At 51.2% G+C, this 26,186-nt stretch overlaps 1 protein-coding gene across 1 annotated transcript; it reads right to left on the bottom strand.

Annotated features, from left to right (window-relative positions):
* Positions 1 to 683: 683 nt before the first annotated feature.
* Positions 684 to 25,816, bottom strand: TMEM72 (transmembrane protein 72; the record flags this gene model as incomplete). The annotated part of the gene is made up of 5 exons (XM_080831503.1): positions 684 to 1,162; positions 2,572 to 2,711; positions 4,294 to 4,365; positions 8,333 to 8,399; positions 25,747 to 25,816. The coding sequence occupies 5 exons, from the start codon at positions 25,814 to 25,816 to the stop codon at positions 684 to 686; spliced, it is 828 nt and encodes a 275-aa protein (XP_080687629.1).
* Between the last annotated feature and the right edge of the window lie 370 nt (positions 25,817 to 26,186).

The raw sequence follows: 26,186 nt of genomic DNA, 5'->3' as shown, positions 1-26,186 counted from the left end.
TTCCCTGCAGGGAGCACAGAGGGGCATTGTTTCTTGAAGAGCTCTGTATCTCCTGCTGCCCAGCACCCAGCCCCAGGACACACAGAAAAGGCGGCCTACGGCTCCCGCTGCTCCCATCCTGAGGGCTGGCAGCCTTGCCTTCCCTCTACCTCGGGAGCGATCTCACCTGGGGGTTGGGATCTAGGGCTACCTCCAACACCTGCCTTGGATCTGCTCATAACCAACACTCCCGTGGGGTTGTTCAGAGCTGGGTTGTTGCATCAGAGATGGGATGGATGATGAGTCCTTGTTGAGTGCTGGGCTCTCGTGTCCGGAGAAGAGAAGCCCACTGGCTTCCGGGGCCGAAGCCTTATGTGGCAGAGCCTTATGTGAAGCGGGACTGATGGTCTCTTTCGGGGAAAGCACCAGGATTTCCCCACTCCGTGTCCAGGAAGAAGGAACCTGTACTGGCTTGAGGCAGCGCGAGCTTCATTTGCGCCTTCCTCAGGGATCTGCAGGATCTGCCACGCCCCTTGATGGTCCCAGAAGCCTAACTACTGTAGGGAAGTCTGGGCACGCCTTGAAGCCCTGACCTGTGATGACCCCTAGCTCCTGGGGAGCCCTCAGGTATCAGGAAACTCCAGGCAGGGCCGTCAATCTCTGCAGACCCCTTGCTGAGTGTCCCTCAGGCTGGAAGGAGCGACTCAGAACAGGCTGGTGTCTGCGAGAGAAGACAGGAAGATAGGGGCTTGTGGGGGAGGGATGATAGGGGTGGTGTCAGAGGTGGTCTCCTCCGGCTCGCTGTCCCCATCATCCAGGTCTTCAGTGAGAGACGGGATGATTCTGACCGTACTATCCTCAAAGTGCACCTGCTTCTTCTTGACCAGCGAGTCAGCTGGCTCCAAGGTCAGCCCCGTCAGGGTGTCTGGGCACTGGAGGGCACCGGGTTTCTTGGCCCCCTTCAGGATGCTCTTCATGTGCACGAAGAGGGAGCCGGGCCCATCCTTGAAGGCCCCGTGGAAGGTGTAGGTTTGCTCGGTGTCCCCAGAGCCGGTGGTGCTCACGGCACTGCTGGAGGGGTCCGTGTACTGCTCGGGGGAGGCTAGCGCCTCCGGGGAGGGCTTACTCTTCTTCCGCTTGCTCAGCAGGAAGTAGGCCAGGCCGGTGATGACGAGCATGGAGCCTGGAAGGGATGCGGGAGGTCAGGAGGCTGGACGTGTGCTGGGGCGGAGCAGACAGAATGCTGTCCGAGCCCACCATTCCAGAGGGCCACCGCAGCATGCTCAGGCCCCCCAGGCTCCAGCCTGTGCCCCTGACTTGCCCTCACACACCCCCTTCTGATTCAGGGCCAGGCCTGCTGTCTGGCTAAGGGATGTCCGTGGGGCCAGCGCTGCACTGGGACCTCCTCCTGACTGTTAGCCAGGGAGCCCTGTGTCTGAGGCCCCTGCTTATTGATAGCCACCCCTGGGGCCACCTGCCTGTCCTCTCATCACCATCCCTAGCTTCTGTGTTAGGACCTCGTGTTAGGCCGGACCTGCAATGCCTGCCGTGGGTCTGCACTCTGTTCTGGATACTGGGTTCCAACAGTGGAACTGGGCTTCCTTCCATTCCCAGAAGCGGAGAGAAGTTCCTTCCTCAACCTTTCCAGGAAAGATGGAGGAAAGTGTAAATCCTACTGGGTGGGGCTGGCCTAGCACGGGTCCCTCTCTTGGGTGCACCCTCCCTCCTCCCCCCGCATCTCTGCCAGTCTCCGGCCTAGAGGTCTCTCCATCCCAGGCTGAGGTTGCTGCCCTGGTTCTCCTGCCTGCAGGCCTGCCCTATCCCGAGGAGGCCTCTGGGTGTCTCTCCCTCTCTAAAGAGTGGGAGGTTGTGGCTCGCCCTGGCCTCATCGTTGCTGAATCCTCTGGAGTCCACCAAGGGTTGAGCAGAGTGGCCTTGAGATGCTATGACAGGTACATTAAAAGAAACCACAGGAAGGAAGAGGAGGCTCTGCCTTCCAACTTTGTCTCCCTGCACACTGGGCTTCCCGGCATTTTAGGCTGGTCACGAGGAGGGACGGGTTTTCATAGCTAGGGAGTGGGGAAGAGAAGGGTACTAGCAGAGAGGCTGTGGGCAAAACCCAGGCGTGGGAGCATGGCACCCTGGCTTCTAGCTGACTAGCACGGACTATGAGGTGGGAGGGAAGATGATGAGGCTTGGAGGGTCTGCGGGGTTCCCCTCACAACAGGCCTTCCAAACCAGGCTGAGGAGTTTGGACCGGAATGGGTAGGCACTGGGGAGACATGGGAGGGTTTGGACAGAGAAGTGACCATCTCATACCCTCTGAAGGCCCAGACCACACATAGGCATTGGAGGAAAGTTCTCCATTTGTGGGTGCAGCCTCTGGGCCTACATGAAAGGACATTCCTGCTACTTTATCAACATAAAGGATGTCTGACCCCACCTCATTCCTGTGATCTAGGCCAAAGAATTCAGTGGGGCCGGGGGTGGGGGCCAGTGTCACTGAGGTCTGTGAGGGGGGATTCAGCCTCTCCTGCTCAGAGTCCATCTGTGATAGAGTTTCCTCCCTCCACTAACTCCTGGAGCTCCTACCTGGGATGGTCACGTGCCAGACCAGGACGGGATGGAGAAAGCAGGCCACAGACAGCAGCATGTACGCCAGGAACTTCTGGAAGCAGCCCAACCAGCGGGCTTTCTCCCTTGCTCTGTAGGCCAGGGACTCTGGTTGACACCTGGCAGCAGGGGGTGGGGGTGGGGGCCGAGTCCAGGATTAGCAGGAAATAGGAAACAACCCAGAAAAGCCCCAGGACATGGGAAGCTATTGGAGGCTGGGACTGAGTCCTGTTGTGCCCATGTCCTCTTTAGTGACCTCTGGCTGAACACTGCCCAGGGGCTGGGGTCCTCGTCATGGGTTCCACAGTTAGGTATCTTGCCTGAGTCCTTCAAGAGGGCCCACAATTTTTCTGAAAGGCTGCCTCGCGTGCTCTTTCTGTCAAGGGTGAAGGGAGTTCAATGATAGCAGGATTCAGCAAAGTTAGTGGGAAGGAGAATAGGAGACTCAGGGGCTCTTTGAGAGGTCCCCAGTGGAGTGGAGGAGGCATGAAGTCTGGGAAACAGCTGGCTGGGACAGCTGTGTAGACTGGGCACTGCACAAGCTACTTGTCCCCCTGAGTGAACAGGCCAGAATCCAGCTCCACCTGGCTCACAGAGCCTCGCCTAGGCATAAGATGGCACCAGCCCCAGAGGGACCTCTTTTTAAAATGGCCCTCAGTTTAAAAGTTCCCTTTATAAACAGGCCCTTTTTAAACTGGCAGAGGCCTGATGCCGAGCCCATTTCCTCAGCACTTTTGCTTCCGAGTTTCAAAGAAGGAAAGGGCTTGCCTTAGGTTCATCTCCTTCATCCTGTGAATTGGTCTGTCCAGGCTAGTCTGGGGGCAGTGGCGGAGGCTGGAGGACAATCGTCTGGTTCAGAGCACTGCTCTCCTCCCGCAAACCATAGCCATGGCTCATTGGTGCCCTCTGGTGGACATTGTTTTGTGTCCAGACCCTGGCTGGGAGAGGAGGGCATTCAGAACAGAGTGAAATGCTCCTTTGGGTTCAGGCTCCTCCCTCCCCTGTCCCAGAGAAGTTGCAAAGATCCCTTGACTGTGCCATTCATCAGAAAGGAAGAAGCCTTTTGCCTCAGGGCTGGTGACCTTGGGAGGCAGCTGATGGCCTCGCACGGTGCTGGGACACCTGGATTTGAGGACTGGCTCTTTCTCTGATTACCTAGAGACACAACTATTGAGGTTCTGAGAGTGGTGGTCCAGGGACAGCTCTTGGCCACGATGATGACAGTGTTTAGGAACTGAGCACTGCTGGACAGCAAGTATGGGCCTCTGTGACCATGTGGCTTCCCAAGGGGATCCTTACAGCCCCTGACTTGTGCCTGGTTCTAGCAGGAAAAAGAACCAGTTCTGCAATCTAGCTCTGCTGCCTCCGAGACCATCCGGCCTTCCGCAGGGTCCTCCCCTCTCCATGGGTGCTTGGGACGGCAGGTGCAGCTACCGGCTGTTCTTGGAGGTGGGAATGGACTCTGCAGGGGCTTCTGGGTGGGAACGGGCCCTAGGTGGATGCTTCACTCTGCTCCCCTGGTTGGGAGCAGAGAAGGGGGACCATTGAGTTCTGCGGGACTGAGCCCGTGTCCTGGCAGGGGCTGGCTGTGTGGGTGGGGAGGGCAGCCGTCACAGCTGCTTCAGGAGCAGGACCTCACCTGGGCTGGCCTCACGGGTGGTGGTATGTGGGGGCGCCTGAGGTTAGGAGGAGACTACTTACTGGAAGCAGATGGCCAGCAGCTGAGCCACAAAGTACGCCCCTTCACACACAGAGACGGCAGCGCCTATGAACCTGTGGTGGAGACAAGGAAGGGAGTTCTAGAGCCCTCTGATCTGCCCTTTGCTCTTCCAGAGCCTCTTTTCTTACTGCCTCTGGGGCTCCTGGCCATCTCCTGCTGACAGACTGTCCAGGAGTTTCCTGACCTAATGCAGCCCCCCAGCCGGCGTCTGCCAGGAGCTGCCTCCGTGCCAGAGCCTATGCTGGGTCAGGCCTCAGTGGACAGGTGCCAGCCAGGACCCAAAGATGGGTGCGGGAGTGCAGGCCGCCAGAGGACGCTGCCTTGACCCTGACCCCCTGTGTGGCCACTAGCCGGCATGTCCTTCTACTACTGTCACTAATGTAACATTTGCTGCTTGGTTGTACGAACTTGAAGGCTGGATCTGTTCCAGATCCCTTTCCTTCTCCCTCTTTCCCCACTGTCCAAACAGTCTCTGGCCTCACCTATATGACCTGAGTTTGGGTAATGCCCTCTTGACCCCTGCACTTGTCTCCCCTTTTCTGCCTCTCTAACTCCCTGCCCTCCCTTCTCCCTCTCCTGCTCTTCCCCTCGGTCCCCACTGGCTGCCCTGAGGGCTCCCTCTGAATGGAACTGTAGTCTTCCCAATCCACATTGCTTCAAAATCTCCTCATGTTCCATGTGTGGTCCAGGGAATTTCCAACCTAAATCTTCTGGGAAATATGTGAAATCAAAGATTCCTGGGCCAGCGTCAGACTTTATATATCAGAATCTTTGGGAATGGAACTTACATGTTTTATTGGAGAGTCCCATAAAATTGAAATTTCTTAGCATACCTTTAAAGCCTTACATGAAAATCCATAGTCCTCTGACTACAGAGGAAGTTACCAGGTGCCACAGGGACTTTGCACAAGCTAGCCCTTCTTGAAAGGACTCCTCTTTCCTCCTTTTGTCTGTCTCGTGATCTCTTGCTTCTCTGTGTTTTACTGTGTGACCTGAGCTACCAGCCTGTGAACTCCCTTTGTCACTTCCTTCCCTAATTCTTCCCTGTAGCCCAGGCCCACTCTGGGAATGGCTTATTGTTAAGTGTTCCATGGATATCACTGGAGTGAATGAATGAGTGAAAGGGGAGGCTACGCCTCAGGGGAAGGTGGCTTGGGGCCAGAATTTCCTCAGGAACCTGGGCATTGCTCCTGCTACTGATCAGCTGTGTGCCTAAGGCAAGGGACTTGACCTCTCTGTGCATCAGTGTCCTCATCTGTAAACTGACAGAATTACAGTGCTTCAGAAATAAAATTGTTAAAAGGTCTCAATGAGCTGATATTTGGAAAACCCTTCAAATGGGGCACATAGTGCTCATTTTGTAAATGTTAGTTATTACCATTTTTTCGGTCTCTCTCCATAAGCATTTATGTACTTAATCCCTATTCTCTCCTACTCTCTCTGTCTCCCAGCATCTCCCTAACACTTACTCCTCAGCTTTCAAATGGAATATCCACATTTATATAATGAGCACTGTGCACCAAGCATGTTCTAAGGGCTTCACCAATATCAATTCATTTAGTCCTTCTAACAATTTTATGATTGAAGCACTGTACTAACCCTCAGCCTACAACTAAGGGCACCGAGGCACAGAAAGGTCAAGCTCCTTGCTGTGGTCACACAGCAGATCGGTAGCGGGGGCAAGATTTGAACCCAGCCCTTAGTCTCCAGAGCCTGTGTTTCTAACAAGTACACCGGGGCACGTAGTTTATAAAACAAGCATCATATCTTTTTCTAGATCCTGGGATGGGGGACAAGGGGGAAACTGAGGCTTGGGCTGTGGAGTGACTCTCCAGGGGTCCTGTTTGGTGCTGTAGAAGCTGTGCCTCTCGAGGCCAGGAAGGTCTGGTCACTCAGGCAGGGCAGCGAATCCAAGCCGAGAGCCCTGCTGTGGTTAGCGGGATCCCACAAACCGAGGCCTCTCCCCTGGGGCGCCACACCAGCCACACAGACCCTTCAGCCAGTGGTGTGGCTGGTGTTCGTGGGTGAGTGTGAGGAAGGCCGTGAGGGGCCCCACAGGAAGGAGAAAGATGGGAACGGAAGCTGGTGTGCAGAGAAGTGGGGAAGAACAAGAAGAAAGCCCACGGTAGCTCAGCGCCTGTGGGAGCCTACTCCGAGCCTTGGCCCCTGCCGGGTCCCAGGGACATGGGGGAGGGAGTGACAGTGACGCAGGGTGTGCTAGAGTCAAGGAACACCCTGAGTGTGGGGGTACACAGAGGCAGGAGTCTGAGATCTGCGGGAGAGACCGCGTGTGTGCGAGGGAAAAGGAGGATGGAAGTTGGAAGAGGGAGGAGGGAGGCGGAGCATTGAGATGGCCCTTGAGGAATGGGGGGGATGAGTGCGGGAGGGGCAGAAGGGACGGAGGCGCGGGGCGGGTGGGCAGGCAGGGGCTCCCATCCCTGCAGCTATGGAGCACCGTATGGGGGAGAACATAAACTAGTTCAGAGCGAGGGCTGGGGGCACCTGAGGCTGGAATTCAAGTCTTCTAGGACTGGACCACCAAGTGACTAGAGGGGCTTGGTGTCCCCTCGGGACAGGGACAGAGCAGTCAGGGAGGGGCAGGGCTCTGGGCAAAACGCAGTTTGCAGTAAGTGGCTATAGACCTGACCTGTTATAGGAGGACAATCACACCTACCTCATACCTGAAGTGATGTTTGTGGGGAAGCTAGGTAGAGAGAGGAGAAGAAGAAGGCCAGGTTGGTTTCTGGATTCCGGGGGGACAGGCTCAGGAAGACATGGAGGGAGTTCAGAGCAAAGAGAAGTCGCTTGTAGGCAGCAGGGGCTCCAGGCTCAGGGCAGGCTTCCCAGAATGGAATGCCAGGGATGAACATCAGGCTTTGGGGACATCGAGGTGGGTGGTAAGTCACCCTGGGTGCTCAATGCAATGAGCAAGGGCTTGGAGGTGAGGTGAGGCAGGGGAGTCTGAGAAAGGGTCAGAGGCTCCTGAGGTGGAAGTTGAGTGACAAGAAATAAAACAGAGGCCAGGAGATGGCAGAGGAATATGGCCTGGAGGCCGTGGCTGTGGCTGAAGGTTCCAGAACAGCCCTGCGTTTCTAGGTGGCGAATTTTGTGGCAGAGTGGAAACGGACCGGGCGGGTGGAAGATGGTTGGGAGATGGTGGGGGCGATCCACACAGCAAATCAAAGAGCTGTCCTGGGCAGGGGAAGCCCAGATGAGGGTGGGTGCGGGCAAGGAGACGGCAGCTTGGTGAGCCTGCAGGAGAAAGCACAGATGCCCCATATCCCTCGGGAGCTGGCAGAACCCCCCCCCCCGCCCCCACCAGGGAGTCCTCCCTCTTCAGGCCACCACTGCACAGTGGTCTATCTCCCGTTGGCCGGCATTTGTGGAGGCGGCTGGCCGGGAAGAAAGGACAGAGGCTAGGGAACTAAATGGACCCAGGCCCGACTCTGGGCCCTGTTGCTCATGAGTTTGCTGGTGTGGGCTGAGCTGCTTACTCCCTCTAAATCTTTTAATCTGAAAACCTAGGATAGTATGCCCTTCTACAATGCTATTGGAGTTAAAGGACACACATAAATAAGACCTTTTTCTGTGCTTGGCATATAGAAGGGCTCAAATATATAGTCTTTGGAGCTGATTCCTCTCTCTCTGAAACAAGCTTGGTTCATGTTTGCTGAACAAAGAGATGATTGAAAAGATAGATGGGTGGATAGATGGCTGGCTGGATAGATGGTAGCTGGCTGGCTGGCTGGCTGGCTGGGTGGGTAGATGGACAGATGGATGGACGGATGGACGGATGGATGGATGGATGGGAGGATGGGTGTGTAGGTAGAGGGACGGAATAATGATCTGACCAGAGAATATCCTAGAAGTCCCCTCTAGGGCCTACACCTGTGGGATGTGATGGATGTGATGGAGTTAGCATGGAAAAAGGGTATGGGCTACTCTGTGTTAGTGGGGCAGTCTCAGGGTGAGCCGGGCCAGAACATGCCAGCAGGGAAGGGCGCATGCACACATACTCACAGCAAATAGAAAGCCAGGCTTTTGAACTGCCCCTGGAGGAAGGTCTCAGTGCCCACGCCGATCAACACTAAGAGGGGAAGAGGAGAGGGGAGGGTGGGCCTGGGTGCTCCAGCCACATGGCGGCCCTGTGGAAGGTTCCCCGGCTGCAGAGTGAGCCTTCTCCCCGGGGACTGAGAGCCAGAGAGGCTCTTCTCCAGGCACAGGGATTGGTGGCTGAGAAAACGCAAGGGAACAAGGAGCCTTCTGGATTGGTCTCTGGAAACCAGAGGGGTTTCAGCAGAACCCCAGAGGTCTTTTATCCCAGCTCCCAGATCGCAGATGCCTTTCCTCGTCTGCCCACATTGGCCACGCCTCATGCCCCCAGAGACAGCATATGCTCCCAGGCCTCCAGCCCCTCGGTTCCATAGCAGTCATGGCTTGAAGGGCCCTCACTGTCCTGCAGGCAGGCCATGCCCATATGTGCTGTGGGTCTGGGTTCAGTGCTTGGCCATGGGTGGGACCTCCCCAACCCCTGTTGCCCGGATCACTGTTCTAGCTGTTTCTGTGACCCCGTTTTCACTTGCTGTTTTGGTAGCTGTATCACCCACTCCTGGCTCCTTCCTTTGGATCCAGTGCTGGCTGAGCCCCTGAGGGCTTGCTCTGACACGAGAAGCGGATCGGCTTCGTCCTTCTTCCTGCCCCTTCTTGGCTGTTGGGGTTTGCGTGCAAGTACTCGACCTTCCATTTGTCCAGAGTGAATATTGTCTCGGACCCAGCTTTCCAGACTTGCTGGCTCCAGGCTGTCTCCTCACAGGGATTCCCTTGCTCTCCCTGCTTCACTCAATGAGCTGTGGCTCCAACCCCATCCGCCCACCGATGGAAACATTCCACAGACAGCACTGACGGGTCCTGAAACCTTCCTCCAGCGCTGCATGGCCCCTAACTAGAATTCTTTCTGGTCCTAACTGGTTAAATTGTATGCATCCTCCATTTCTCTCTGGGGTCAGCCGACACCCTCTGGTAGTGGCCGCATTGTGGCTTCTTCCGGTCTCCCTCCCGGAAAATCAAAGATGGCAGCGCTAGGCTGTCATGTTTGGCTGCCTGTATGTGGCTGTTCATCTCTGCTGTGCAGGAGGCTGCTTCCCTGGGTCTGATGACTCTCCTCCCTGGCAGACACCCATCCCTGGTGTCCTGAGCCTTTTGTCCATGTGGAAATGAGAAGCCGTGTGAGGACCCACACTGAGGCCACCGGCACCTCCCCCCTCACTTCTGAGAGGACTGGATTGTGGGGGTACCTCAGGGAGCAGGGCACAGGGTGCTTCAGTCTAGGAAGGGAGGGGAGATGCCTAAGTATGCTTGGTGAGGGAAGGTTCTGGGGCTCCCCTGGGCTTGGTCTAGTGCTGTGGAGGATGCTGCCTCTGCCCTCTTCAGGTTCTAGATGTTCACGCTTGTACCAGGTGAGGGGCCGGGAGTGCTGAGCAGCCACAGACCCTTCCAGAGGGTCAGTATGACCTACAGAGCACTTAATGCTTTATACACAACGGTCATGCTTGTGCTCACTCCTCCCAGCAGCCCGAGACACAGGCACATCTGTACTTCCTATTTTACTGGGGAAAACAAGGCTCAGTCAGTCACCATGCCCCGTACTTCCAAGGACACGCCAGAAAGGCCAGAAAGTAAAGGACCTGCAGACCAAACTTGAGACTCTGGCTCCGGGTGGTAGACCGTTTCCTGGTTTCCACTGTTTATCTCTGTGTGTGTGTGAGTGTGTGTGCATGTGAGATGTGTGCCTATGTGCGTGGGGGTTGTGTGTGTGTGTGTTCTGCAGGCAAATGTCCATCTATTTAGTTTTCACTAACTATCCTGTCCTGTTCTCAGCACTTAGCACTTATTAACTTTTTAAATCATCACGACAGTCCTATGTGAAAGTCTTATGTTATCCTCATTTTACGGGAGGGAAACTGAGGCACAGAGCGCATAGGCAAAACCAACCTGCCAACCTGGGCCATTCCAACATTTCGGTCTCACATCTGCCAGTTAAAAGCTGAGTCACTCAGTCTCTCTGAGCATCAGATTCCACCTTACCCCTCTTGCGCATGATGGTTATAAGGGTTCAGTTAGCTGACTAGTGCCAAGCACCTCACAGTTGCTCAGTCCCTTGCGCACATTCCGGGGTGGGGGGGCAGTCTTTGGAGATTTGCGTGGCTTTGCGGTGAGTGACCAGCAGGTGGCAGGAAAGGGTCTTCGGAACTCAGCCCTTTACCCTGATTTGTTTGGCATTCTTACTCTGATGCCTTCTGATGGAAACAAAAGGTCTATAATCAAAGGGGCATTCTAGGAATGCTGTAGGGGCAGCACTGGTTTGCAGTTAAAAAAACAAATCGATGAAACAGCAGAGAAGAGAGAGAGCTGGGCTGGAATCCCCGTTTTGTGAGTTCTTACCTTGGTAACCATGGGTAAGCACTTAGCGCAGAAGGGGGCAATGGGCAGTCCTTGTGACCTGAGGCCCGGGAGTGGGTGGGTCTTGAAATATCAGCATCCACAGGATGGGCAGGGAGGGCCTTCAGTGTTTTGGGGAGGCTGAGTGACATGTTCAGATTGGTCTTTCAGAAATCGACCTGACCTCAGGCTGCAGGGTAAGAGGCTTTGTTGATGTTTGGCTGAGATGAAGCAGCAGAGGGGAGGAAGTAACCATGTTCTGGGTGATCACGACCTCCCGGTGTCCCAGCACACCAAGAGCCACTGGCTCCTTTGTTTGCCCGGCCTGAAGCAAAGTTCTGGTCATGGCTCCTGATGGTGTGCCCAGGACCTTGTTCACCTGTTTTAATACGCGGGTGCTAGTAGGCACAGGAGATCAGGAGGGGAGGTTGGTTCTGCCTGGGGGCTCCGACAAGCTCTCCAGGCACAGAGAAGGGCCCGCCTTGCCATTGTAGCCTGGTTTCCGTTTTTGTTTGTTTGTTTGTTTGTTTTTTCCAGGGTAGTGGAAGGCGGCAGCATAGGAACAGAAGGTGTCTGGGTTCGGAAGCCCCCTGGGTGTGCCAGCCCAGCTACCTCTCAAGGAAGTCCCAGCACGTGCAGCACACGGCACTCCCCCGCCCCGCCCGCATGCATCTTATGTAGTCTGGACCGCATCCCTCAAGGTGGGAATCCTCAACCCCATGTTATTTAAGGAAACATTACAGCAAGCCTCCTGGAGGTGCAGCGCCTGGCCCAGGGCAGGCTGGTAGAAAGGGGGCAGAGGGAAGCCGGAAGCAGGACTGATTTTCAGGGGGCTCCAGGAACCCCCAGCGGAGGAGGACTGTGGTGTGAATGGTGCTGTTGGGGGAACACATTTCCTGGGGGCCTTCATGTGAATGGGGGTGTCACATGCATGAGACCCTCGTTGCCATGGGCACTGGACTGCCATGTCCCCCAAGCCCAGCGGTGAATGGAGTTTTGTAACGTCTGCCACAGAATGGCCAACGACCGCCTCACGGCCTCAGGGAGCTTCCTGATGCCTAAGGTGCGGGTTGTGGTGACGGCCCCTCTGCCCCCCAACCTGAGGCATCGGCGCGGGGCCCCCACCCCGAGCAGAGTTCTCTTCTGAAGGTCGGAAGTAGCCCCAGCCCAATATCCTTGCCCAGGGCAGTTCCGCCCAGCCACCCAAGAGTCGTTCCGGTCGGCCAGGATCCAGAGTCCTCAGCGGTCAGTCTGCACCCTCGTTTATGGCACAGCCTGCGCGCCGGGCCCGGTAAAGCACGAAGCCGCAAGGGAAGTACGCGCTGGAGCGACTGTCGCGGACCCAGGAAATGAAGAGCCGTGGAGGGTGGGACAGGGCCCAGCAAACACAATGAATGCAGGCTCCGTTCTGCCTGGGAACCAGGGCAGGTCCACCGAGAAGGAAGGCAGGGCGAGGCCAGGAGCCAGAGCTGCATGAACGAGAGCCCGGAGCAGCATGAGAGTCTGGAGCTGCTTCCGTGGTTCTGTGGGCTTCTCTGTGCAATTCCTGTAACTGGGGAAGGTCACGGGTTCTACCTGGGGCAGCGACAGTGTGACTTCCCGGGCCCACACCCTCAAGTCTTTTAGCACCTTGCAACTTCCTCCTGCCCCTCCGAAGGAGCCAAGTCCACCCTATTCCCACAGTCTGGGTGCCGACAAGTACCCTGGGCATGAGGCCTGCTTCTGCGAGAACTCACTCTCCTCCCTAGCACTTATCTCCCCAAAGGCCTCCGGGGCTTCTGAACATCACACCAGCGGCCATGACTAAGGTAAGTGAGCTAGGAATGGTTTCCTTGTTAAGGTATTCCTGCTGATCCCGGGGGCAGCAACACTCCCAGAGACCAGACTGGTAATCTAATTGCTGGGCTCTCTGGCAGAAAATGGGAATTGGCCCCCCATGCACTTAGTACTGTTAGGTGAGAGAAATACCCCTAACTATAGCAATGCCATTTGGGGTTTCGTTGTTAGAATAGGGTGCATTAGATGGAGGCTGACCACAAATTCTTTGCAACTCATCGCATCAAGAGGTGGAGTCTAATTCTCCTCCGCTTGAATGAGGGCTCTCTTGCCCAACAGAATGATCCAGACTTACACTGCAGTTCACAAAAAGCTTCTGCCCAGCCCTCTTCAAATGCTGGTTCTGGGGCAGCCACTCCCTCTGTAAGAAGTCTGATGCTTCTGAGACCATGTGTGAGGAAGCCCAAGTGAACCATGGAGAGAGAATGCTAGAGAGAGAGAGAGAGAAAGAGAGAGAGATTCATGACCAGCCCCCCGCTGGCTCAGCCCTCTCTACCAGGTATAGATGTGTCAGTGAGGAAGTTTCTAGATGACATCCCCGCCCCAGCAGGTACGAGGTGGAGAAGAACTGATGAGCTAAACCAACAGTCAGAAGCAAAGCTCCAGATGTTCAGCCCTAGATGCTCCATTGCAGGCCCCCAGCTGAGATCTCTGCCTTCATGTGGCCGAGCTGTCACCACTGCTTTCTGCCTGAATTCCTGAGCCACAGCATTTCAAGCATAATAAAATTGATGTAGCCTTAAGTCACTAAAGTTTGAAGTAGTTTTATTCTGCAGCCACAGATAACTGAAAAGCAGCTTATCCTATCTTCTTAACTACCTGGGATTTTTGGCGCAGAAGTTCCTTTGTCTGGTCTATATTCTGACTCTCAGCAGGGATCGTGTCCCCAAGACCCCTTGGGCCTCTGGCCCTTCTCACTGGTACCCAGCTTGATTGTCAGAAACCCAACCTATGGGCTCCTAGGTCCTGCAGCACCTCTCCTCCTGCTCAAATTCAGGCACAGCCTGGGAGATGCAGTCTCCTAGGGGTTGGGTGATGTCTGGGGACTACTTCTGGGCTGCAGAATCCTACTGGGGGTATAATATCTTAGGATTTCACACAGGATCAGTGAGGCTCTGCCTCATCCAAAGTAGCTCCCTTCTACAGATTCATTTTACAGAAAGTCCCAGTGGAAAAAGTGAGGAAAGCAAAAGTTGAGACCCCCTCCTGCAGGAGGATTTTGTGAATTGCATCCAGGACTTCCCCCAGCCAACCGTAAAGGCCATTGCAATGAACGCTGCTAGCCTGCTGTTCTCACTGACCTGTGCTGGGAACGAGCTAACTTTGGAAGGCACCGGAGTTCCACATGACCCAGAAACAGAACTCCAAGACGGTTTGACTGAGGGTCTGGAGTATCCTAAAATGTTTTTTTTTTTTTTTTCCAAGGGACTAGTTTCCAGAACTGGGGCATTTCAGAAGCCAGGAAAAGAGCATGATGTGTGGCCTTAAATTGGAAGGGGGAGTGGTAGGTGAAAGATGGGACTGATGTGTGAGAAGAGGTTTGGTCATCCTGTGTCCTGCATGTCTGTCTCCCCAGGACTGCACAGGTAGACACCTGCTCTCCCAGAGGCCTCCTGTTGACCCCATGGATGAGAAAGGGTACAACCCTTGCTTTGTGGAGTTGGAACCAGGAACTCTGCCCAGTTTCCAGAATTAGGCAGTGCTGTCTGTAAGACACAGAGAAGTTGTGGCATCCGGCAGAACCAGGACGAGGGGGAGGTCAGCAGGGCCCCTGGGCATAAAATTTAAAGAGGCACTGAATGTCCACGTAAGGAGATAATTCACTCCCAGTGCTGGCCAGTGGTAGCATTGGCCCCTTTGTGACCATGAGACTGAGTGCCTGCAGTCCTGGCATCTGGCGATGTTCATGGCCCAGGGTTTGGGAGCCTCTAAGCTACTTGTAGAGTCCGGCCTGTACTTCTGGTCTTCCTTCCTCCTTACCAGGCAGCCTGGTGGGTAGCTCTGAAACTCTGCCTTTGAAGGACTCTGGTTCAGTGTGACCTGGGCAATCAGGATCAATAATTCACTCCAACAAATGACCCTGAGGCCTTTTCCCAGAGCTGGGCGTGGAGACAGAGGAGCTGACGGTTTGAGCTTGGAAATGAATGTCATGCATGTCTCGAGAATCAGGGTTTCATTATAATCAATTCTCCATAAGAAGAAAGTTGCCCCCAAGAGCAGCCTTGATTCCTAGATGTGTTGGGTTTTGCACTGTAGGTGGGAGAGGTGCTGGGTGGAGCGGCTCTGTAACCATTTTTATACCACCATTAAGCGGCCCATTGATGCCTTCCATCCCTCCCTGTTTTCTGTCCCTCGGGTTCCTGTTACTGCTCGTCCCAGGCCAACAGAACCATATTAGGAGCCCACCCCAGTGCAGTCCGCCCCTGGCTTCTGTCTCCCCTCTCCTGCACAGCCCCCCGGAGGCTGCTTCCTTGGCGCTCATTAGAGTGAACGCTTCCTCCACTAGCATTTATGGACAAGCCTGGCCTCCTCACCTTGTCCCCTTCCCTCTAGCCTCTGTCCATCCTGTCCGAGACAAGGCACAGCTTTCTCTTCTCCCAGGGCTTTCTTCTGATTAGTCTTCCTGAATGGTTTGTTCTAGTTTAGGTTAGCAGGGATCGGAGGTGCTGGACTGAGACCCTGTGGCACACCACCTTCTCAGCCTCCTCCTGGGGGTCCTGAAGCTCTGGGAGCTTCGGGGGTGCTATGCCGTAGCAGAGAGAACGTGAGGCTTGATCAGGAAAGCTGAGTCCTGGTTCCTCAAACAAGTCATCACTCGGGTCTGTTTCCTCTTCCGGAAAATGGGGATAATAAAAGCATGCATCAATGGCTGTGAACATTCAGTCTTAGTAAATTATAGAGTGTTGTGCAAATTTAGATGATGGCTAATAGAATTATCAGGAGAGGAAGCTTGTTCCTGCCTGAAAGAGGCAAGCACTCTCAAGGGGGAGAAGAGGGTTTATTCTCATCCTTTCCTTCCATTAATACACATCTTTATGGTGGCTAAAGTGCTTTTCTCTATACACTGATGCTTGTTCATTGATTTTCCTGTCTTAGGTCCTTTCTGCAGGCTTAACTGGGAGATCAGTAGTTCAAAGCCCCATCCATTTCAACGTCTCTTGTGTCCTGTCCTCTGTGCAACCTGAGAAGGACGCCAAGGGCTTAGGGCCAGCACGCTCACGAGGATGTGGCCTGTCCGTGGTGCTGACTGCCGAGGGGCTCTCCTGGCAGTCTCCGGGCTTGTGCTGCTTTTGTCCCCAGACTGACCTCATAGTTGACTGTAGGTTGTCAGTTCTGACTCCATAGCTGGGTTGAGTTTTGATATCCATCTTACATTCAGTGCAGTGCCCTGGGGGCCACAGAGGTCACTTTTCATGCCAGACAGTGATCTTGGCTCTGGATGCCCAGGGAGAAGGTTGAGAATGTCATGTTCACTGCAGCTGAGGGCAGCCCCATAACTCAGCCTGTTATATTTATGGCTCTTCTTCATCCTCAAGTATGATGTGCTTCCTACTAGTCTTAGGGTCTGTAAGGACATCTCAGGTAAGAATGTACCACCTGATGACAATGGCTGGGGATGGTTTAGGTTCTGAAAGGGTCATGGCTGGTTGTAGAGGTTAAAGCTAGATTTGCACCATTTCTAGGAACATGAAGATGCTAGAGCCAGTTGCTAAGAAACCATTGAGATAAGGAGGTAGTAGTTGCAGATTTCTTAACTCAGGAGAAGCTGTGGCTTCTAGATATTCAAGTAGAAGAGATTTTAGACTATAGCATGGCACTCAGTACCCCTAACACCTCCCACAAGCCTGTGTGGGAAGAATTTCCTGAAGGCTAGAGAATGCACCAATGGAGATTCTCTAACCTTGATTCTCTAAACATGAGTTATACACCAAAGTTGGCCAGCCAGGAGATTTGTTTTTCTTGGCCTTGCAGAAGGCCTTGTGGTAGTGTGCAGTAATGCGCCTCTCTGTGTCCACCCTCTTTGTTATGTGACTTCGCTAGAGTGAAGTCTGTTTCCCCACCCCTTGAATCTGAGCTTAGCGATGTGACTTGCTCTGGGCAAGAGGATATTATCAGGCATCATGCAAGCAAAGATATGAAGTGGGTTCATGAACTGGGCCTGCTCTTTCCTGCCTCTGCCATTATCATGTACATCTAGCTGAGCCAACCTGGCAGAACATGAGGAACACAGAAAGCAGAATGACTTCTAGTGTCCTGGTAATACTACCTTCCCACACTTCCATTCACCCCCAGACAGCCACTGATCTGCTTTCAGGCACTAGAGATCAGTTTAAATCCTCTAGAAGTTTATAAAAATGGAATCATACAGCATGTACTCTTTTTTGGCTGTCTACTTTCATTCGTATAATTATTTTGAGGTTTATCCGTCTGGTAGCATGTATCAGTAGTTATGCCTTTCTGTTGCTAAGTAGTATGGATATACCTTGGTTAATTGATGGGCATTTGGGTTTTCTCTAGTTTCTGACTATTACAAATAAAGATGCTATGGACATGCATGTGCAATTTTTGTATGGATATTTGCTTTCTTTTCTCTTGGGTAGAAATAGCTAGGAGTGGAATGTTTGGATCATATGGTAGGTATATGTTTAAGTTTTTAAGAAACTGCCAAATTGTTCCCAAAGTGAGTGCACCATTTTACATCACCATCAGTAGTGTATGAGAGTTCCCCATCCTTGCCAACATTCAGCACTTGGTATGATGTGTCTTTATTTTAAGCCATTCTAATACTATGTACTAGTGTCTCATTTTATTTTGATTTGCATTTTCTTGATGACTGATGATACAGAACATCTTTTCATGGGCTTATTTACCATCATAGCTCTTTGTTTGTTTTTTTCATTCTTTTGACATTATATTTTAAAAAGTGAAGTTTTTAATTTTGATAGCATGCAATTTATCAGTTTGTTCTTTTATGGACTGAAAGTTTGATATTGTAAATAAGAAATGGCTTACTCATTACTTAGAGTTTATCTGATTATCTAAAAGTTTTATAGTTTTCGGGGTGCCTGGGTGACTCAGTCAGTTAAGCATCCGACTCTTGATTTAGGCTCAGGTCATGACCTCAGGATCATGGGATCGAGCCCTGAGTTGGGTTCTAGGCTCAGCGCAGAGTCAGCTTGCCCCTCTCCTTTTATTCTTCCCCTAGCTCTCTGTCTCTGTCTCTGTCTCTGTCTCTCTCTCTCTCTCAAATAAATAAATAAATAAATAAAATCTTTAGGAAAAAATAAAAGTTTTATAGTTTTAGGTTTCACATTTAGGTCTATAATCAATTTTTTGTCTTTTTTGTATATGGTACAAGGTGTAGATAGACATTCATTTTTTGGTAAATGGATATTGCTCAGTACAATTTGTTGAAAAAGTTATCCTTTCTATACTAAATTTTCTCCACACTTTTGTCAAAAGTCTGTTGTTTATATATGTGTAGGTCTATTTCTGGACTCTATCCTGTTGCATTAATCTATTTATTTTTCTTTGTGTCCATACTGTAGTGTCTTGATTTCTGTAGACTTATAATAAGTGTTAAAATCAGGTAGTGTTAACATCCTTTGCTCTTTGTTTACAAAATTGTTTTGGTTATAGTAAGACCTTTGCATTTCCATGTCAATTTTAGAAACAGCCTTCAAGTTTTAGAAAAAACTCTGTTGGAATTTTGACTAGGATTGCATTTAAACTGTACAACAGTTTTGGGAAGAATTGACATCTAAACAATGTTAAGTCTTCTGACCCATGAGCAGGATGTATTTTTCCATTTGTTTAGGTCTTTTTATTACCTCCCATCGATTTTTCTTTTTTAGTTTCCCGTGTACAGGTTTTTATTTACACTTTTGGGGTCAGATTCACCCCCAAGTATTTCATATTTTTGATGCTATTATACATTGTCTTTCAAATTTTTCATTTTCTAATTTTTTTGTTGCTAGTATGTTGAAATATGATTGGTTGTTGTATATTGATTTTGTCTTCTGCAACTTACTGAACCCTTTATTAGTTCTAGCAGTTTTTCTGGTAGATTCCATCAGATTTTCCATAGATGACCATGTCATCTGTGAATAACAAGTTTTTCTTCTTCTTTGCTGATCTGTATGCATTTTATTTCTTTCTCTTACCTTATCATACTCGTTAGAATCGTTAATACAACATTGTCTAGAAATGATGATAGTGGACATCCTTGTCTTATTACTGACTTAAGAGAAGAACATCTGATCTTTTACTTGTAAGTAGTTGTAAGGTTTTTTGGTAGATGCTCTTTATAGGCTAAGAAAGTTTTCTTCTCTTTCCAGTTTGGTGATAGTTTTTGTCATGACACAACAGTAAATTTTGTCAAATGCCTTCTCTGTACCTATTTTTATAATATGAACTTTTCTTTTTTAGTTTGTTAACATGGTCAGTTATATTGATTGATTTTCAAATATTAAAGCAACCTTAATATTTCACTTGTTTATGATATACTACTTCCTTTGCATTTATTTATTTATTTATTTATTTTTGATGTGCTAAAACATTGTTTGGACTTTTACATCTGTGTTTTGAGGGATGTATGCCTGTAATTTCTTCTTCTTCTTTTTTTTTAAGATTTTATTTATTTATTTGAGAGAGAATGAGTGAGAGAGAGCATGAGAGAGGAGAAGGTCAGAGGGAGAAGCAGACTCCCCAAGGATCTGGGAGCCCGATTCGGGACTCGATCCTGGAAGTCTGGGATCATGACCTGAGCCTAAGGCAGTCGCTCAACCAGCTGAGCCACCCAGGCGTCCTGTCTGTAATTTCCTTTGGATGCATTTGTATGGTCTTGGTATTAGAGCGATGTTAGTTCTAAAGAGTGAGTTGAAAACAACCTTTCTTTTTCAGACTTCAGGAAATGTTGTGTAGCATAGATCATGTGCCAATATGCTACTTTTTGGTGATGATGTCACTTACAATCCTGCAGGTTCACTGATACTACTGAGGACATTGCCTCTAACACAGAATAGCATCTTTCCTGTAAGGACCCACAGGGGAAATTTCTTCCAGGTCTTGATTTCAGGTCAAAGTATTTGCCCAAGGTATTTGCTTCTTATTCTTTCTCACATTCAAAAAGAATGCATCTGCTCACCCTTCTACGTGACAGCTTTCCTGGTGCCAGAAACAATGACTGAGCCTCCAGATACTCATAAGCCATGTTTCTTCATCAGACCTTCTCCTGGCCTCTGTAATCTAGGAAGGTTCAGGGGGAGCCTACAGAAGTCTCTCTCTCCTCAGCATCTGCCACTGGTATGTAAGGACAATCCTTTTTGATAATAGCCCTCTTCAGATGGTTGTTCAGAACTGAGGAAAATTTTAAGAGAATTGTCAGCCCATAAAAAAAAAAAATGAGGCTATCATCTTCCTTCTGATTTGGTCACTACATGTGGTATAGAAATAACCCAATTTCCTTGGGCTGATCCTAATGACCCAACCTTAACACGTGAAGGAAAATGTTACTCAGTAGAAGACTTCACATTCTAACTCCTTCCTCACTTTGCAGCTTTAAGGGTCATAGATTGCCTTGTTCCTTTCCTCTGGTCTTCCTTCTTTTTCCATCTCACAGGAAGAGCCCATCACTCATGCTATACAGTCCCTGAGTTCTACACATTCCTTTAAAAATTAACTGGCACTGGCTGAGAATCTATGTGCCAGGCAGTTTTTGCTTTAGTCATTGTTTTTTGAATGCTCACAACCCCAGAAGGTAGATACCCTCACTATCCCCATTTCATAGGTGAAAAAACTGATGTTTAAAGTGGCTAGGTAACACGCCTAAGGTCACACAGCTAGTAATTAGTAGAGAAGGACACAAATTCACCCCTCCAAACTCTACACTGCAGAGCATCATGCTAGGATGTGTAATTTCTGGCTTGTTTCCTTGGTCGGACCTTGTGCTTCTCAAGGGGAGGGGTCACACTACCCTAATCTATGTGTCTACATGGCACAGAGTGGGGACTCAGCAAATGTTCGCTGAATAAATGAATCCAAAATGGTGTTATAGATTCCTTGTTCTAAATCTAAGGAAGATACAGGCATAAGGAAGTAAAGAAAAAGTGTTTGAACCAAATCATATGATCTTTCAGTGGAAACAGAGTAGAACAGAGGTAGGGATATTTCATTTACTCATTAGGACAATCAGATCGGAAAAGAAAAGCAATCAACATCCATTTGGAGGATCTGAAAACAATGTGGTCTTGCTTGGGTAATAAATCCACTTGTGGACATGTTGAAGTGCACGAAGCTTCCTTAGTGGCAGGAGATGGTCACGGGGATACACATTGAAGAAGGATGGAAATTAGGGCAGAGGGCCCAAGATGGTTGTCTCAGAAGCATTAGTTTTTGTTTGTTTGTTTGTTTTAAGACTTTGATAGGGCTAAGGTCAAACTATGCATTGGCTCTACTCTTTAGTACTCTTTAAAAAGTCATGGGTTTAAATGCTTCTTTTGTCTTAGTCTATATTAAGAAACCAAATCTCCATTTCAAACTGAGTATTGGTAAGGAATGGGGCTGTTGGGAATGTGGCGCTGTTCTTTATGTAGAGAAGAGGTTAATGGGTCAAAAACCTGGAACAAAACAAAACCCCTAAGTGATTCCAGGTTGATCTAAAATCATTGATTTGTGAGAAAGAGCACATTAGCCTGACAAGCAGGGCTCATTCTAAATGGCCTTATCTCAATGCCGGCCCATTTCCTTGCTGGCTGTGTGGTGCCCTTCTCTTTGGAGCAGTGTGCAGACAGCCCCTGGATGTGCCACTGCCTCATTGACTTGTGAGTGGGCAGACCGGACCTCCAATACCAGAGCCGCTTTCTACGGGCCATGTGACCCATGCCAAGCTACATGGACATTCTGAGCTTCAGTTTCCTCATGGGTAAAATACATCTAAGATCAGCATTTGGTCCTCATAGACACTGGCAGAGCTTTAGCAAGATCATGACTTCCTCTCACTGTTGTCAGTTATGCATCTCTGGACCCATAAATGGAAGGTCCTGCTGTGATAGTTCCCTCTGGAAATGTGAGCATATTTGTCTGTCCTCTGATGAGGTCTAGGAATGGATTTGGCTGGATGGTTATGGTAGTGTCAGTCAAAGTCTACACGGCAATTATTCAGAGAGAGAAAATGAACATCTGGATCAAATATCAGAGTCTTTAGACTTTGGAAGTATTTGGTCATGCTTCCTATGCTGCGTGTAACTGTGCCCAACCTCAGCGTGACCTCCCCTGCCTGAGCCTGTGTATGGTATGGCCTCAGACAAGGCTCTGTGGGTATTGTATCCTGCATCTTGGGATTGCCAAACCAGAGAAAGACATGTCCTTTAGCCCTTTTTGAGTGGAGGACACACTGTTTAAGAGAAAGGTTCTCAGGAATAGACCCTCAATCAGTTAGAAACTTGCCTCTCTGCTTCCTGGTTGTGGGACCCTGGACAAGGTGTTTCACCAAGCTTCGGTTTCTCCCCACATACAGTGGGGGTGATGATGAGCATGACGAGGCTTCAAAGGGTAATTATGAGGCTGAAAGGAAATGTTACATCTAAGCCAAGGAGCACCGGGCTTGGTCACATAACGTTAATTATCAGCTATTACCCCAGGGTAGAGTTGGAAGAGCGAAGAAAGCCCTCAAGTGCTGGCAGGGAGAAGCCTCATTCTTGAGCCTCCTTGCCCCGACGAAAGTCACAGAGGTCTCACAGCCGACACAGTGGGTTCTTTCCATTCTCCTCCCCACAGGCTTGGGGCTAGGGCTGAGGAGTGAGGAGCAAGCACAGGGAGATTCTCCCTCAGGGATTAAGAGGATTGCCGAAGTTCAAAGGGAAGCCAATCCTGCCTTCCAAGAACAGGTATGGGGACCAGTCCTGTAAGACAGAGAAGGGGTACTCTGTGCCTCTGTGTTCCCACCTCAGTAAAACCTATTCCCAGGTTCTCTCTTCTGATGGTTGGTTTGTAGTGAAAATAAATCACAGGGCCATGCATCCTCTGGGGCCTGAGTCTCCAACTCAGGATGTCACGACCCCACCTTTATGTGGACACAGTGAGAACCTGCTTTGAGGTTGGACAAGTGGGTGTTTAACATCTGGATAGGGAGGTATGGAGCGCTCACAATCTGTGTGCAGTTCCCTAGCTGTGTTTGCTTCTTTGGATGACTCCTGGAGACCCATCTCAGCAGGAGGGACACCAGTGGTCACACATGTGTCCACACATGCATAGGTGCATGCATGCACACACATGTGCACACACACACACACACAGCCTTCCATGCCAGGGAGGTAATGCAAATGAGTGAAGCTGGCCAAGTGTAAGACAAATGTTGGGGCGAAGGTCTATGATGATTTGGAAACCTTATGACTGGCTCAAAGTCATAAAAAGAGTCTCATGGGAGAGAATCTTCTAATTTTAGAAACAGTTCAGCTGGATGCTCTCTGCTTGTGGCTTGTCTACCCCTGTTTAGCAGTGGCACTGCTCCACTGGTGGTGAGGGCTGGGCATGGGGGTGGGGCAGCAATGGCCCATGGGACCCCTGGACATCCTGATGAAGCTTCATCCAGAATGGCTGGGAGGCGAAGAAGAGATGAACTCAGCCGGGCCATCCCTACTGGGCCTTGCCATTCTGGGGGAGTCTCCTGGGGTCTGGTACCCTTGGGACTCTAGCGGTCCCAGATCCCACCTGCAGAGGAAAAGGGGATTCAGGGAAGAGGCTGCCGGATTGGCAGCTCCCTCGTCTCTGCTGGTGACACTCTGAGCAACCTTGGGCCACATGCTTTTTCTAGCTTCTGGAGAACTACACCTCTCATAGAAGGACCAGGGCTACCTTAGGTCTCCTGGGGCTTCTGCAAAGTGAAGGCCTCTGTTTCAAGCCTTATTTCCTATCTATAGCAGTGCTACTGTAAATGAGGCCCAGACTTCTCAACAGAGATTTCAATAACAAGAGGCTTAAGGGAATAAGGAATTTGCAAATCTTAAACCCTGGAAACAGGCCAGGAGTTTAGTGAAGCTGGAAGAAACTTGAGATTTGCCCAAGAGCCCCGAAGCCCCTCTCTCTAGCTTCCCACTTGCTCCCAGCACTCTAGAAGCCTCCAACAAGATTATTGGAAAGCCTGGCCATTAAAAGGCAACTCATGGCCTATTTTTAGCCTGGATCCTATATCAAAACCAAGCGGAAGACTCATCTTCAGCATTAACAGTGGCCCTCTGCACAGAGATAAGAGTTGTGGTTAAGAGTAACTGTGTGTGTGTGTGTGTGTGTGTACTCGTGCACCAACCCTTCCACTGGCTGAGATATATCAGACTTTTAAGCTGTCTTTTGCAAGGCTATTGGGAAAATAGATATATCTTAAAACAGCTTCCCGAGAGGAGGCAGGCCTCAGCTCTGGGCAGACTGTAGCAGGGGGAGCTATCACCAAGATACCTGAAAGCTGAAAAGGGTACATTTTACCTACCTGGAAACCAAGGCCTAAGGAGAGCAGGGTGGGCTCAAGATCAACACGGTAGACCAGGACTTCCAGACATTGAAGCCCTATTGATGTTTACCTTCCTCTCCCCAGGATGGGAAGTTGTGCACCTTGGCAGTCATTCCCTTGCATGTAGGTGACAAGGTGGTTCTGGCAGAGGCTGGAACAGGTTCCCCAATCAGCCCATTTACTGAGGTCAAGGAATGGGGCCGTTTACTCAGGGCCCTCAGCAGAGCAATTCCAGACCCTTCCTGGTGTCCACTGGGCAGGGTTTCTGACTCTGGGAAGCAGGGAGTTCCTTGGCCAGAGTCCTGACCTTTTCAAAAGTTGGGGCCCCTGGGCTCCAGACTAGCTGTCCCTCTGATCTGCAGGGTGACCTTGGGCAAGGTCGCTGCCTCTATTTGGGCTCAGGGGCTCCATCTTGCAATAGAAGGAATGTCATTAGACCTTCCCCAACAGCTAACTTCCTGTGCTGAAGACCTAGATGCTAGAAGAGCCCACCAACCAGCCACCCCACCGAGCTCGGAACCACGTCATGTGGGCTTCTCCCAAAAGGTTTATGGGCTCAGTTTCATGGAGCTCTGCTCATTCTGTGCATCCTTGATCTTCCAAAACACCTGGCCAGCAGGTCCAGATTGGAAAGTACCATCCTAGAGGGACTGGGTGGTTCTCCCAAGGTCACACATCAGCAAATGACAGGGTGGGGGCTGGAACCAGCACAGCTGGAGTCCTGAGCTGGGGGACATTTCTTACTTGCCAAGACTCGTACTGGATGTTGTCCAGTGGCAAGGAAGGACTTGGCGAGCGATGTGCATCTCTTCCTTATGCCCAAGGGACAGTGGAGCCTAGAGCTGAGAGCTCAGAACACTGCCTTCTCACTTTCCACACACAGACCCTGACCATGTGGGGGGATCTGGGGGGCCAAAGGTTGGCATCTACACTGGGGAAGGGAGCAGGCAGAACTCAGGATGGTGGTGCTCTGGTTCTGGCTCTGAGAGTCGAGCAGCCCTGTGATCAGGCAGAGTGAGGGAGAGAAGCCTGGCATAGGGAGTCATTCTACCTCAGACCCATGGCGTGTTCTTGAGGTCTGACCACAGAAAGGGGGACTGGATTTCTATGGGACTTGCTGTTAATGGCGCGGGGAGTGGGCAAGGGAAGCCTGGGATCTCCATGTCCAGTGCTGGACCTCAGCCTGTCCCAAGTGCTGGGAATTCTCTTTCCTTGAAATGGAGCTGTGGTTTGAGTAAAACATGATGAGCTCTGTTGACCGGCTTCATAACTATACAGTGAAGCATCCAACTCTCACATTTGCCTGGTCTTCTATACCTTCAGCTTCTGCTCTCACCTCCACCTTACAATAACCCTCAAGGAGGTAGGGGAGACCCTCTCTACTTATTTAGCAGATGAGGACACCGAGGGCTCCCTAGGTCACATGGGTGGGGACCAGCCAAGTGGAGATCCAGCACCAGGCTCCCTCACCCAGGCTCACCCCAATGCACCTGCTGGTGCCCTGCAGAGCAGTTTCTGGAGGCACTGGGAAGAAAAGTGAAGGCAGATGTGGCCAGATGTGTCCATCTGTCCCCAGCCTGCTGGCTCCCACCCCTCGAGCAGCCTTGTCTGCTGTGCCCAGTGCCCAGGGGACTGCAGCTGGGAGGTGGGGTCTTACCTGCAGCGGTGGTGATGCCCAGTAGCCGGCAGGTGTATTCCAGACCAGTCCAGAACTTTTGCAACTTCATGGTGCCAGGGTTGAGGGCAGGGTCCCAGTAGGGCAGGCAGCAGAGACTCCGGCCTGAGATGCTCCTTGATGCCCGTGTGCAGGGGGAGGCTGTGGCTGTCGGCTCTGGGCCCCCGTGCCCTGGGGCCCTGCCTTCCAAACCAGTCTTGGCCACCACGGCCTGGCTGAGGTGTGAATAGGGCTCACCTTCCCGGCTCTGCTGCCTATGCCCTTGCCAGACGCTTAGCTTAATCATTACCTTGGAAGAATGCCCCTGCCGTTCGCTCCGTGCAGCTCCAGCCTGGCCTGGAGCTGCTGCGGATCCAGCACGGCTGGCCAGCCGCTTGAGATCACGCCAATTAGGGCTGGGCTGGAGGCAGCCTAGAGCTGGC

This window comes from Martes martes (assembly GCF_963455335.1).
Source record: "Martes martes genome assembly, contig: scaffold_199, whole genome shotgun sequence".
Taxonomy (NCBI): domain Eukaryota; kingdom Metazoa; phylum Chordata; class Mammalia; order Carnivora; family Mustelidae; genus Martes; species Martes martes.
Note: the sequence above shows the minus strand (reverse complement) of the source record. Positions and strands in the feature narration are given on the sequence as shown.